The sequence below is a fragment of the Corylus avellana genome, chromosome ca7, assembly GCF_901000735.1.
Source record: "Corylus avellana chromosome ca7, CavTom2PMs-1.0".
In the NCBI taxonomy this organism is placed as follows: domain Eukaryota; kingdom Viridiplantae; phylum Streptophyta; class Magnoliopsida; order Fagales; family Betulaceae; genus Corylus; species Corylus avellana.
The window spans coordinates 6,322,723-6,337,226 of NC_081547.1; the positions used below are offsets into that span (position 1 = coordinate 6,322,723).

Consider the following 14,504-nt stretch of genomic DNA (forward strand, 5'->3'; position numbering starts at 1 on the left):
GCAAATTTCCAGACCGACGACAATTTGGTTTGCCATGGGCTGGCCCATGTCTTGTCCTAATGGCCTTCTTCTGTGCACCTTGGCTTGCCACACACAAAGCCATAATCTAATTTAGGTTAAGTTTAATCATCAAAGAAAACAAGGTTATTAATTCCAACACCCCTTTAACTCCAACTAATAGGCTTTTAATGTCCGAACAAGAAAATGTAAGACAAGATATAACAATTCAAGACAAGACCCTATTCTGTATTCTCTTACAGTTCTTCTCATTATAAACAAGAATCAAAGAATCCACATCCCAGAAATGGAAAATAATTCAAATCTAATAAAAAAATGGCCTCATTTTGGCTAACTAATAGAATAGACAAGGCCACTGGTGGCACAGATTAATTTTTCTTCCTCTACCGATAAACCAATCATGTGTCGATATGTAGACATAATGCGGATAGAGTACATCCTAGGGCATTTGATATGCGCCACAGTTAATTTCCCACCTGTCGAAGGCCTACTATGGACAATATATAAGAGAAATGCTATATGCCACATTTTTATTTTACACCTATCTTACAACGTTGATGTGACAATTTCAACCAACTCATAATTTTTCTTTTAACAAAAACCAATCTAAAGATTAGTTGGAACTGTCACCTCAGCATTGTGAGATAATTGTATAATAAAAATGTCGTTTCTAGCATTATTCGGACAATAATAGTACAAATTGGATTTAGGTCATCTTGGGTGCACGAAGCTAACTCCCAAATAAATGAAGCCAACTCCGCACTTGAGATCACATGCTCAATCTGGTTTGTCTTCTTAGCTGCAATATGGAATGCCCAATTACAGCTGGGAAACGAGGTATGCTCTGCCTCCTCCAGATATGCCAAGGTCCCATGCCTAGCCATGCATGTCTTCCTGCATCTTTTTTTTTATGATTCTTGCAAGATTAAAATATCAAAACCAGTTTCTTGCTCATCTTCAACTCCTTGATCTTTTAGAAATATGAAGACTGATCATGAAGCACATTTAAGTGAGCAAGTATTCTTGCAGCCAGAGCCTTCACATTACCACTTCCCCGCTGTGTTAAGTCAACCAATGGCATCTGAGCTGCGCCTCCATACTTCTGTTTGAACTCCATCAACCGAAAAATCCTCTCTAGTGCATGTAGAGCCTTCTCCTGCAAGCTGGGAGAAGGGGAACCAAGAAATTTTATTATTGGTTGTATGGCATTTGCTTCAGCAAGCACCTTACTACCACTCTGGAGTCTCTCACCTTCAATTAAAGTCAACAGTGCATCTAAAGAAGCCTCGCAAACTCCAGGATCCGGTTCCCCAAGAATTCTCACTAGTGGTCTCACTGCATCAGCCTCCAAAAGGCAAAATGATGATTCAGTGCTACAGATTCCTCCATGAACCGGGCAGACAGTTTCTGGTTGAGCTGAGAAGCACCATAACCCCTTATGCTTTGGTACTGACCTGCTAAGCCCAAGCGAACTCTCTGAAAATCGACAGAGAGAAATTGCTGCACGCTTTTTTGTCAAGGTGGTTCCGAACTCTAGTAACTCTACTAACAAGGGTATAATGCCTGTTCCAGCTGCACTTTTTTGCCATTCCAAGTTATTTGGAGCAGCGAAACGACATAAAACTCCAACAGCATTCTCTATCAACTGATTTTTATGGGGATCTTTCCGCTTGCCATTATGAATGTAACTGAAAATTACTGGAAGTGCACCAGCATCCAGAAGCCACTGAGTGATCTCGGAAGTTTCTGGAAGGTTAGAGATAATGCCCATTGCAGAAGCAATCTCTTCTTCATCGTCAGAAGATTTGATGATCCCGAGTAAAGTCTCAATGCACTTCTGACCTACATGCTCCAGGATGGTGGCTTCATCGCCACCTTCTGCCAGGCAACTAAATAGCTTTACAGCATGTGCTCGTACATCTACGTTATCATGCTCACACAACTGAACCAGTACTTGCACAGCTGAGCACTGTAAATGTAATAAAACCAGTTAATGTAGACATACTGCATCTACAGGACTGACTATATCGAGAATAAGCTAGCATTTGGCAGAAGTATAATTAAGATGAGTTATGGGATCAATAAAAGAGCAGTTTTTTTTTTTAAAAAAAAAAAGAAATTTTTTTTTTTTCGATAACGTAAGAGAACTTTACTCAGATTAATTGCATGTCGCAAACGCATATTGTACAACAATCTTCACCGTTAATCAAACTCCTATGGGTAACTGACCCCACCCGCGAGAACCAATTACTAAATAACCCAGGAGCTTTCACTCCTGATGGAATCACCTTCACCATCTTCACAGTATGTTAGTAAGTAGTGGAGACAATAAGTAACCCAGCCTAAGTGATTTCATAAGAAAGGGTAAAAGAAGAACAAGAAAGAAGGTGAGATTATAAAAGGGGGGCAAAAAAAAAAAAAAAGAGAGGGCAGGGGCTTGTTTAAAGTGGTTCTTATTTCACTGGGAAAAATCATCATCTCTTCTAGTTAATTCATAATTCCAAAAAGTAGAACATCTTAACAACCAAGTAGTTCAAACTTTTCAGGAGCCAGAGTCGAGAAAAGTTGCAAACAGTAAATTATTCATTGTACCAATAACAATAAATCATGCATGTCATTGCACTATGGGGGAAGAGAGACTATGGGGTGGCAGCAAAGGAGAGAGAGAGAGAGAGTACACAACGGGTGAAAGCTTCATTCTATATTATGTCACCTAGCAAACCACCTAATCACCTAATTTCACACTCAGCAACCAGTGGAAACTAAGCAAAGCTTAGGCATCAAGCCCATTTCTGACAATTTCCTGCATGCACTTGCAATAGGGATCTGACTTGGCTTGGTTTAACTTATTAAACAGATCATGATACTCTTATGCTTGGTCTCATCATTATTTTATTTCATTTTATAATCCTAAGACGTTCTACAACCATCTCTTTCCCTTCACAGAAAGTCTTAAGTATACATATGTGAGTATAAAAAATGTTAAAGTCCCATATTGGATAGTTATCACAAATGTGAGTGGTTAATAAAACATAATTGGGTCCAAATCTAGGCCTAAAATTTTGGGTTGATTGCTGCCCCTATATATTATAATATGGTTTCACTAGGAGACTTCCCAATATGTCAATCTCCTCAACAAATAATATCAAAGCTAATGGTGGTATGCCGTATAGTGGATGATAATGGTTTCTTTTACAGTTAGAGCAAAGACAATATGCATGCGTGGATGGTGGGTCCCTTTCATAGTTGGAATAGGGAGAAAAGTGCATGGTATGGATAAAGTCCACATAGCTCACACAAGTTATCGTGGAGATTGCCCATAAAATTGATAAAGCTTTTGTTTGAGGGGTGTAACAGTGGTGATGAACTCACACGAGATGAAGATTGTTAAGTGTACACGTGTGAGCATAAAAGATGTTAAAAGGCCAACATTTGATAGTTGTCATAAGTGTGAATGGTTAGTATAACATAATTGAGCCTAAGCCAATAGAAGCTTTTGGGCTGAGTGGTAAACCGGTTCTATTATCATGAAACCTATTCTCATTGAAATAAAAACACGTTTCCAATATAAATGTATACCTGTTTTAATTTGCTCTTGATATTTGTAGCAGAAGGGGATTGACACAAGGCCTGAAAGGTTTGGATAATGCTTTTTTGTACATCAGGCCCTGTCAAGTTGATTAAAGAGAATAGCATGAAAATATCTTCATCAGATTCCAATAACGAAACTGGTATCTGGCTGGATCCCTGAGACACGGTTGATACAGCTAGGTTCTTAATTGTGCCTGCTACATGTTCACGCAGACTACGTGATGACGAGCTCTGATGGAAGAGAACGTCAAGTAACGGGCGTACTGCACCTTCTCTAACAATCTGCAGACCATTTTTCGGTAAACTAGAGAGGTTCTGAAGAGCTCTAAAAGCTACTTTTCTCATCCGAGCATCACCATGTGAGACAAAGTGAAGAAGAGGACCTAGAGCACCTGCTTCAAACAAAGATTCTTTATTGTGGTCAGTCAACTCCATTTCTGCCAAAGTTGTCGCCATAACCATTTTTACATCTTCTGGTCCTGCATAATAAAATGAGCCAAGTTATTGCATAATTATATTTCTTTCTCATGAGCCCAAGCCTTCGAAACAAGTGAAGCAAAGATACAGAAATTCACCCCCATGTACCCATAACTAAAAGTTTTCCAAATACATTTACAAAATTGCTACTTCCAATTTAAGCTTCCACGGAACCTTACTCTATTAGGTTTTTAACAGATTGATGCATAAAATTGCTACTTCCAATTTAAGCTTCCACGGAACCTTACTCTATTAGGTTTTTAACAGATTGATGCATATTAATCATGTCTGCTTTCAAGAGTTCAATATAGTTTAATGCAATAGGCTTCTCTTGAAGTTGGATCACTGCCAAGTAGACTGTACTGATGAAAAATAAAAGTACTCCTGATCTTTTTTTTTTGATAAGTCATAAAATGTTTTATTAAAAAGCGTAAGGGCGCCCCAAGATATACTGGGAGTATATAATAGGATCACCTAACTAGAAGGAGAAAAACGAAGAAGAAAGTCATCATAGCTAATCAATACTGGAAAGACATGTGCCACGGTCCAAAGATACAAAGTATGAAAGCAAGAGGCTAGTATGTCTTCCCAAATCCCTCCAAATCCTCAAAGTACCTATTATTCCTTTCCCTCCATATACACCAAAAAAAGCACGTAAGCACCATTTTTCATACCGTGGCACTCCCCCTCCTCCCCCGATGGCCACCAACAAGCGAGCAAATCCGAGACCCGTTTCGGCATCACCCAAGACAACCCAAACTGACCAAAAAAGGTACTCCACAAAGCATAAGCTATCTCGCAATGAATGAGAAGATGGTCCACCGTCTCCTCAGTCTTCTTGCACATACAACACCTGTTCGTCATATTCACCCGTTGCTTTCTGAGGTTGTCCAGGGTCAAAATTTTGCCCAAAGCCGCCGACCACACAAAAAAACTCACCCTCGGAGAGCTTGGGTACGCCACACACTCTTCCACGAAAATCCTCCCCCATCAGGACTCGCCAAGGAAGCATAAAGGAGCTTAACCTTGAAACGGCCTCTTTTGGAAGAATTCTACCACAACCTATCTTTACACCCTCGCCTCACTTGAGCAGAATGTAACACCTGAAAAGAAGAGGCCAACACATCCCCCTCCCAATCATAAGCCTCTCAAGAAAAGCTCAAATTCCACTGGTTAGAACCACCCAGCACCTCCAAATGCTCCGCCACTGAAGCGTCTTTAGCACAGACAATGCTGAATAAACCTGGAAAAGCATTCTTGAGAGCCGTATCACCAACCCCAAATCGTGCCAGAAGCGCACCTTAGACCCCTCCCCTACCTCAAATCGGGTAAACCTTTGGAAAGTGTCCCACCTTTTCCTAATGTTCTTCTATAACCCCACCCCCATAGGACCACCCAGCTCCAAAGAACACCACCCTCCCCAAAGACTTCCAAATTTCCCATCCACCATAGCCCTCTACCAAGTATCTCTCTCTATTCCATAGCGCCACAACCACTTCCCTAAAAGGGCACGATTGAAGACCCTAAGGTTCCTGATACCCAATCCTCCCTCCTTAATCGGAGTGCAAACCTTCGACCACTCCACTAAGTGATACTTGAACTCATCGCCTAGACCCCCCCATAAAAAATCCCGCTGCAACTTCTCAATCCTCTTGGCAACACTACCCGGAATAGGGAAAAGAGACAAATAGTACGTAGGCAAGTTGACGAGAGTACTCTTAATAAGCGTGACTCTCCCCCCCTTCGACAGATAAGATCTTTTCCACCCGGCCAACCGACGTTCTATCTTCTCGATAACTCCATCCCAAATATGTTTAGCCTTGCAAGTGGCCCCCAACGGCAAATCAAGGTACTTTACAGGCAATGAAGCAACCCCACACCCAAGAATACCAGCTAACCTGTCCACTTGCACCACATTCCCCATTGGAATTATCTCCGACTTGGCCAATCATGAGAGAATCCATAGAATTATGTCTTCTATTAGAATTGGCTATAGAGTGAAAAAATTTAGTACATTTATCTCATTCCTTCAACCACATCACCCTGGATATCTGCCTCCAACTCACCTCCTCCATAAGCGTGCAATTCTCTAGCTCTCGAACCACTTCTACCATCCTCCTAATCTCCCCCTCCTCCAAAGCCCTACTTTCTTCATTCACGTCCAACAACCGAAGCTCTTCAAGTAGCATCCTCTTATTCCTATTAATGTTACCAAATACCTCTTCTATTAGAATTGGCTATGGAGTGAAAAAATTTCGTACATTTATCTCCTTCCTTCAACCACATCACCCTGGATTTCTGCCTCCAACTCACCTCCTCCATAAGCATGCAATTCTCTAGCTCTCAAACCACTTCCGCCTTCCTCCTAATCTTCCCCTCCTCCAAAGCCCTACTTTCTTCATTCACGTCTAACAACCGAAGCTCTTCAAGTAGCATCCTCTTATTCCTATTAATGTTACCAAATACCTCTTCATTCCAAGTCTTCAAATTTAGCTTCAGGGCCTTGAGCTTGCAAGCAAAAACAAAACTCGGCGAACCATAAAACACATAGGAATCCCACCATTGTTTCACTTGGGCCACAAAACCTTCCGCTTTAAGCCACATATTCTCGAACTTAAACGGCCTCTTCCCTCTTGACACCTCCCCCATCTCAAGGATGATTGGGAAATGATCCGAGCACAGGCGGGAGAGCCTCTTCTGCCTAACCCTTGGAAACCGGGCCTCCAACTCCGGGATATAAGAAATTGATCAATCCTTGACCACAGGGGAGGGTCATTAGAAATTGACCATGTAAACAAACCCCCAGTCAGGGGAAGATCCATCAGCCCTTGATCTGAAATGAAATCTGAGAATTCCATCATGGACGAATCCAAATGAGCTTCACCTGATCTTTCGCTGGGGAAACGAATGACATTAAAATCACCCCCAATACACAACGGCATGTCCCACCAGCTAATAACACCCGCTAACTCCTCCCATAGAAGCCTCCTGTCCCTATTGAGATTCGGACCATAAACCCCAGCAAAAGCCCAAACAGAATGGTCCCCACTGTTTTTGAAAGACACTGCCAGAGTGTAAGACCCCACGCACACATCAACCTTCTCCACCACCCTATTATCCCACATAATTAAAATACCACCCGAAGCCCCACTAAAATCCAAACAACACCAATCCACATGACTACTCCCCCATAAACTACAGACTATATTGCGAGACATCTCCTGAATCTTGGTTTCTTGGAAACGGACAATATCAGCCTTCCAATCCCTGAGCAGATTACTCACCCTCAAACATTTATCCTTCTTGTTCAGCCCTCTCACATTCCAAGAAAGAATATTTAACTTCATAATGTCACCACCTGCCGCCTCCCCTTTCTATTGCCGAGGCTTGAGCTTGCCCCTTTAGTGTCATAGTTCACTAAACACTCCAAATTCCTAATCTCCTTCTTACCTTTAGTGCCACTGCTTGTATTCAAGATCATCTCATTATTCCTTCGCTCCTCCTCCAAAAAAGTCAAAAGCGCTAGCGATTGTAACTTGTGACCTGTATACGAGATCTACACAATCGGATAAATCTCATTAGCACATTGGATGACCCAATCCAAGTAACCCTTCACACCCCCAGCAATAGGCCCATACGAATTTAGAGGAGAAGGCATACTGATCTCACAAGGACCCAGGACTGCATCTCGAGCCTTAACCTCCCTGCCCATCTTCCTAGCAGGTTGGCCAACTATGTCTCTAGTGTCCTGCAAATGCCCAACCCCTCACAAGCCTCCACACCTAACTAATACCCATCACCATGCGACCAAGGCACCAAATCATTGACCTCAATCGGTGAGGATACCAGAACTTCCTCCCCACTGACCTGCGACACATTCTCCGGCGGAAGAAAGGGCTCATCGGGCAAAACACGCATCCCCACACTGCTAGAACCCAATCCCGACACTGCCCCCACTGAATCTGCGGTATGAACCATCGGCGAAGACTTCTCCTTCAAAGACTGGGACGGACCTGCCGATCCTTGGGCCAACATACCCTTCACCGGCGTACTCTGGGGATCACCGGCGTGCTTTGATGACTTCTCCCCGTCAGAATGGTCTCCAGAATGCTCCACGCGATTATCAAAGGCGTCGACAGGACCACTCGGGGCTACCGGCGAACTCGCCCCCAAGACGACCTGCAACACTATCGCCGACAGGAGTAGAGATACACCGGCCAAAACTCGCGTCCCCACCCCTCCAGAACCCAAAACCGACACTGTCCCCACTGTCTCTACGATGGGAGCCACCGGCGATGCCTTTTCCTTGAGCGATAGGGACGAACCAGCCTGCGCTAGGGCCAACAGAGTCTTCGCCGGAGTACTCTGAGAATCTCCGGTAGTACCTAACACGACCTCCCTGTTAGAATGGTCTCCAAGAAGCTCCACCCGGTTAACAGAGGCGTCGACCAGACCAATCACGGCTACTGGCGACCTTGACACCAAGGACGTACCTCCTACCGATGACGACGCCCCTGGGTCTCTGGTCTGACCCCCCTTCCGGACCATCGACGACCCGCTCGTGGACACCGTGTCGACAACATTCTTCTTTTTCCCCTTTGAACCTGCCTCCCCTTGGCCATTCTGACCCGCGCCCAAGCCCACACCCTGTTTAGACTTAATCATCGAGACCTTCTTTTTAGACTTGAAAAGTCTCATGGGCCGTGAGCCTACTTTATCGGCCCACCCCTTCCCCACTCGTACACGTTCTAAACTACCCGATGGAACCAAATGAGGGCCACTCGCGGGCCTTGGGTCATTCCCCTCCAACTTCTCCCTATGCCTGACCGAAAGGACCAGATCTCCACTTTCCTCTGCCATCTGCCTTAGCCCACTTTCCTCTGCCCTTAAAAGAGCCATCTCTAGACGATGCAATCCCACGTCAACTTCTTTTTTCAGCCATTCAACCGTCTCCCTGCAGTTACGGAGCTCAAGGCTTACACCGGTATGGGACTAATTCTGACACTCAACCACTCCCCATCCCGTCAGCGCTTGCACAGTACCTCCCTTCATCACAGGCGACCTCTCCCGCGCTTGAAAACCACTCACCGATGCCCTGACTGCTTGCTCTTCTTTCTCCTTACTGTTCTTCCCCTCCGGCTGTCTTCCATCTTCGCTTGGGTACCTCGCCGTCTTCAGAGACCTCGCCGAAATCTGGGTCATCTTCCTCTGTAGCATACCTGATTTCTTCGAACCTAAAACAAGCTTTTCCTTTGCTGATGAGGAGTCCTTCAACCAACTGGGCACTCGCGCCACCAGCTCTGGGTAAGAACCAAAGCACTCCTCCGCCATGTTTCCTGACAGACCTAGGACCTCTGCGTAACTCCTCCTTTCCTTTCCCCTCATAATCCTTCTTTTCTTCCTTGGTACCTCGAAGGGATGATCTTGCTATATGTAACTCCGAAATAAAACGTTTCCAACCTTGCCCGAAACGCCCTTCTGGAATGAGGACCGAACCACTTCTTCGCCTCCCTTCAAATTCCTCCAACGTCAGAAAGTACCCATGCATGTTTGATCATCGTTGCGCAATAAACCGTGGATAACCTGCTCTAGACTGATCCCAGAATACCTCTGAAGTTTCCACTGCCACCAGCACCTCCACGTTTCGATTCAACCACTCTAACTCGTCCTTCTTGATGAAGATGGACCTTTGTTTCCCTTTGCTCCTCTCGAAAATCCTTACACCTGAAGCCCCTGCCTTCACCACCAGTTCAAATTCCTTCGCTTCTACTGACCAAGTTCTCCCTCCCGCCATAATACCACCACCCCTGCCTACAAAGACACCACACGCGCCGCCCACGCTCCCTCACCTCTTGATGAGGATGTTTTACAAAGCCTCTGTTCTGCTTGTAAATTGCCAACTCCTGATTTTATTAGCTAATATACTATAATGATTCCCTTCAGAAGGAACCTTCCTTCTCTTTTTTTCAACTTAAATTTTGAACGCAAGACATAATTGCATATTATGATCAACTATCCAACATAGAGCATAACATGGTCCTTCATCATCCATCTAGTTATGCTCTACTTGGTTTCATCATTTACTGGAAATTATCCTTTCCATTTGGTCCTTTTTTAATTACATATTTATCCATGATAGGGAATTGTATGCGATGCTATTGAAGAAACTCTGTTAAAATGGGTAACTATCGGAGAATGTGCTTGAGATAAAGGAGGACTATATTTAAGTGAAAAGGGTCCAGGGTTTGCAGTTGATCTATTCTAGTATCCAGGCTAGAACTGTTAACTACAGAGTAAATCCTCACTAATTTCAAAACTCAATATGAGGGACCTTCCTATTGCACAACCAAAAACAAAAAATTAAAATTCTTTTACAGGGAAATTCATGACAAACTAAACTGACAAAATGTTTATTGAAAGAACCTGTTGAGAGACGCTGCAGCAAATATTTAAAATAATTTGCCTTTGCCATCTGTATAACATTCTGATCAGAGAATGAGAGATTCTCCAACAGTGCCTGGGCATCTCTGGCAGCTTGACCATCATCACTGCTTGACATAGTCACCAATAGCAATATGCAACCTTGAACACTTCCTATGTCTCTTACTGAATTAGATTTTGATAATTCCAAAAGTAATGCCACAGCTAACTTTCTTTCTGCAGCACGGCGCCCAAGGGATCGAACAATAGATTCAATTGCATTATCAACTTTTACAATTCTTTCCTGCAAATTGCAAAAAACGCTTCTGAGTTTCTTGAGGAAAAATTTTTTACAACAGATATCAGATTTCTAGCTGTATGAATCCATATTGCAGAGGTGGTTTTTTTAAAAAGAAAACTATACAGCAGAAGGGGATATCTAGAGTTAAAATGGAGTGAATTGGATTCTCCACTATGAGAGATAACCATTCAAAAACAAAATTGACAGTAATAATTCATCAATAACTTTCTATCAAGTATACAAATTTTCATAAATGAAATACTCTTGGAGACCCAATTTACATACATATAAATCCAATGTAACAAAAATAAGATCCACGCCTATATGAAGATAGAAAGGTAAGAATTATAGCATCTGAGAATCGTATACATCAATATATTCTTAGCATACATGTTCAAATACTTGTATCCAATATCAATCCGATTCTGCAACAAGCCCAAACAAATAGCTGCATGTCATTAATAAACTTTTATAAAGGCCAGTTTCAATGAGAATATAGCTAACTGTTGCAAACTTATTAAAAGACAGGAAAAGATGGAGACAAACTAATATTGTTCAAATTAAATAAAGACACACCTTGGCATCATCACTATCCTTTGCCAAAATGCGGAGGATGACAAGAGCATGATTCCTTACGTCACGATTTTTGGCACCGAGAAGTTGAATAAGAGTAGGTATATAGTTCTCCAATATTACCCATTCCCTGTGCAGGTCTCTTTGTTCACAGAGATCCAGTAGCTGTTCTAGGCTATGAAGTGCATCTTCCTCTTTAGACATAAGTTTTTGTTTGATGGAAGCAATCGCAATCATGGTGTTTCTATCCTTCCATTCTTCAATTGATTGCCGCAGAGTTTTATTAGGCCGTAACACTGATGTGTCTAAAGAGTTCATGGTTAGAGGACACGATTTGTTCCCATCTGAAAACCATTTTTCAATTGCACTTCTCTCAAATGTCTGTCCTGAAGAAGTTTCCACAGGGTCCATCATAACATCACGTGTTATTGGGCAATAAAATGATTGAAGAGGTTCCAATGGTTGACTACCCAAAGATCTCCGCTTGGTGAAATACTTAATTTCTTTCTCCCTAGGAGACGAAGTAGCATCAGCCCTTTCTAGTAATGCAATTATCTGATCCATTTGTATTGCTTCAGCCTCGAACTTCTTCAGCCTCACATTTTCTATCTCATTCTTGAATTCTTCAAATTCCTTTTTCAGTGCAGACCTATCAGTCGAGATCCCAACAGCTCCTGCTATGAGAACCAGCAAATTATTGGCATAGGAACGATCAACATTCCTCTCCTGTATTCCTGACTCGATTTTCTCCAAAATCTCTTCTTCTGCTATGGCTGCCTTAAATTCAGCTCTCTGCATATTGTCACAGAGCTCTCCTATCTCTTCACTAATGGCAGATGAAAGATTCAGAGAGGCCAAAGGAAGGAGACTTAGTGCCCGACTGATCTCTTTCACTGTGTGTTCTAAGTGCTTAACTATTGTCCGACAATTCATTAAGAGATATACCTTATTTCTCTTGCTGCACTCCAAAGTCAGTTCCCTTGCAGCTCTTATTTCTCGGTTGAGAATCTGAATAGCATTGTTTAAGCTCTCAGAATCACTAACATTTTTCCTATTCAACTCTTTCAAGACAGGAACAACTCTTTCCAAGTAAGCTGCAAGTTCCTTAAAACTATCCTTCTTAACAAGGACGTCATTGGCAGAAATTACAATCTCGAGAATGGCCTCTACTGTCTGAGAAACGACTTCTGAACCCGGAATGATAGAGGCACTAGTAAGCACATCCCCTGCCATGATATTGCAGCCAAACAAAGCTAGGAAGCAAAATTCTCTTTTCCCATGTGATAAAAACACTGACTAAAGATGACAGAAGCCGGGTCGCAGGAATACAACCTGGACCTTCTGATCCAGAACCACTTTGGTACCCGTAACACTCTTCGCATATTTTCTCATACCTTGAATATCAATTTGAATTAAGTGAGTCAGTTATGAGCTCAATGTTTCCTATACCAGATAAATTATATACACTTATTTAAACATACACCCATGCCTACATTAAGTTGCTGCACATTTAAAGTGGAAAGCAAAAGCACATAAAAATTGAAACCACATGCGTATTGCTCCATTTGATTGCTAAGAAAAATAAATCAAAATTTTGAATCCTGGACTCTACATTATTTTAAAGAATGAAACCTCCCACTTAATGTGTTTCATGATTGCTGGGCTTGATTTAGGCGAGCTTTCTACTTCTAGAAAATCCAAGGAAAAAAAATATATATATTCCATCCGAGTTACTATTTTCTGCTCTATTATTTAGTTCTCGCACCGAAAGGAAGGCAATGTTATTTTCATTTCCAATAAATGGCAAAACCCAAAAGCCAAAATGCTTGTATCGGAACACATTTGAGTATAGCTGTTTGATATCCCACATGCCAAATAATGAAAAATCTACAACTCAATTATAATGAATGATTCTTTCCTACATTTCCAGGAAACCAAACAGACTCAACGGAACCATTCCAGATATCTACTTCCAATTAAACCAAACAAATTCAAGGTTTACAGCAGCATGGACTTCAATAAAGATAGGTAGGTAGTGTAAGTCTATGTGAATTCTAGTCCCAGTTCAACAAAGGGAAGACCAACAAAGCCTCAATTTTCAACGTTCTTCTGTAATTTGAAGCTAAAAATGAAATTCAAAAGGAACCCATCAAACAACTTGTAGGAGCCAACAACGTACGACTTATAGTCAACAAAGTCTTCACTGATATCAGAAGATAAAAGAGAAAGAGACAGACCTGAGAAGGAGTTAAAGCCCATGAAAATACACAAAAGCAACGATCTTTCGCTCAATATCCGGGAAAATGAGCTGAGAATTTTCTGGGAAAATAGTGATCGTGTCTCTGGAAGTGACTTGCAAATTGCAATCCTACCTGAGAGAGAGAATGGCCTCTAAAAAAATAGAAAGAATAAATTGAAAAGTATTACGCTCTATCTTTCTCTCTTCCCATCTATTAAGATTAGTCTTTCTTTGAAAAGTTCTACCTCAAGTCTTTGGTGGCCTGTTTTTGTTTCTAAGTCCTTTCTTTGACCTTGGAAGTTGGAGGTCACAATTCAGTATCCAGCAAATAAACATAAATACACAAATAAATAATTGAATATCAAATCCAAACCTTGTGGAAGTAGAAAACAAAATATGCAAGGCCTCCTTTTCCAAGGAAAAAATTAAAAGCAAAATAGACATAAATGTTCTTTTCTTTGCCTCTTACTAGGCTACTAGTCATGCATTTTATTTTTCCTGAGCTCTCATAGTCATGTATTATCCATAAGTAGTTATACAGCTCTCTTTTTTTTTTTTTTTTTTTTTGTGTCGTGACTTTTCAAAATATATTTCAGACTTGAATTCTTACGATTGAGAATTTTTGTTTATTATTTTTCTTTTCTTTTTTTTTAGGGTTGTGGGTGGCTCTCGAGCTTGAGTGGGGAGCCCTACCCGAGCATGGATCCACTCGGGCGGGAGCTCTCTCTCTTTCTTAGGCTTTGTTTGGCAAACTGTTTTTTTTTCACAATTTTTCAAAAAAATCAACATCAAAACATTCCAACTTTTTTAACTTTTTATATCACATCATTCTTTTTTTATTATTATTCAAATAAAAAAATCACTACAAAATAAAACTTTTTCACT

At 41.7% G+C, this 14,504-nt stretch overlaps 1 protein-coding gene across 4 annotated transcripts; it reads right to left on the minus strand.

The window, feature by feature from the left end:
- Positions 1–315: 315 nt before the first annotated feature.
- LOC132188163 (U-box domain-containing protein 24-like) lies at positions 316–14,077 on the minus strand. 4 transcript variants are annotated; one of them, XM_059602564.1, is made up of 7 exons: positions 13,993–14,077; positions 13,865–13,911; positions 13,618–13,752; positions 11,384–12,774; positions 10,510–10,810; positions 3,598–4,088; positions 316–1,987 (listed from the first exon to the last, which is right to left on the minus strand). In XM_059602564.1, exons 4-7 carry the CDS (start codon positions 12,611–12,613, stop codon positions 992–994), a joined length of 3,018 nt encoding a protein of 1,005 aa, XP_059458547.1. In that variant the 5' UTR covers positions 12,614–12,774; positions 13,618–13,752; positions 13,865–13,911; positions 13,993–14,077; the 3' UTR covers positions 316–991. The 4 variants fall into 4 exon arrangements, with proteins under 4 accessions (XP_059458547.1, XP_059458548.1, XP_059458549.1 ...); XM_059602565.1 differs by lacking the exon at positions 13,865–13,911 and having other exon boundaries at positions 13,993–14,067; XM_059602567.1 differs by lacking the exons at positions 13,865–13,911; positions 13,993–14,077 and having other exon boundaries at positions 1,058–1,181; positions 1,270–1,987; positions 13,618–13,855.
- Between the last annotated feature and the right edge of the window lie 427 nt (positions 14,078–14,504).

What these genes read in the sequence shown, in the direction of transcription:
- LOC132188163 (XM_059602564.1), bottom strand. Translation starts at nt 12,613, where the DNA reads ATGGCAGGGGATGTGCTTACTAGTGCCTCTATCATTCCGGGTTCAGAA. An exon ending in GCTGCAGCGTCTCTCAACAG is followed by an intron (nt 4,089 to 10,509) that starts GTTCTTTCAATA and finishes TTTATTATGCAG; the next exon opens with GACCAGAAGATGTAAAAATG. An exon ending in TCAAGAGCAAATTAAAACAG is followed by an intron (nt 1,988 to 3,597) that starts GTATACATTTAT and finishes TTACATTTACAG; the next exon opens with TGCTCAGCTGTGCAAGTACT.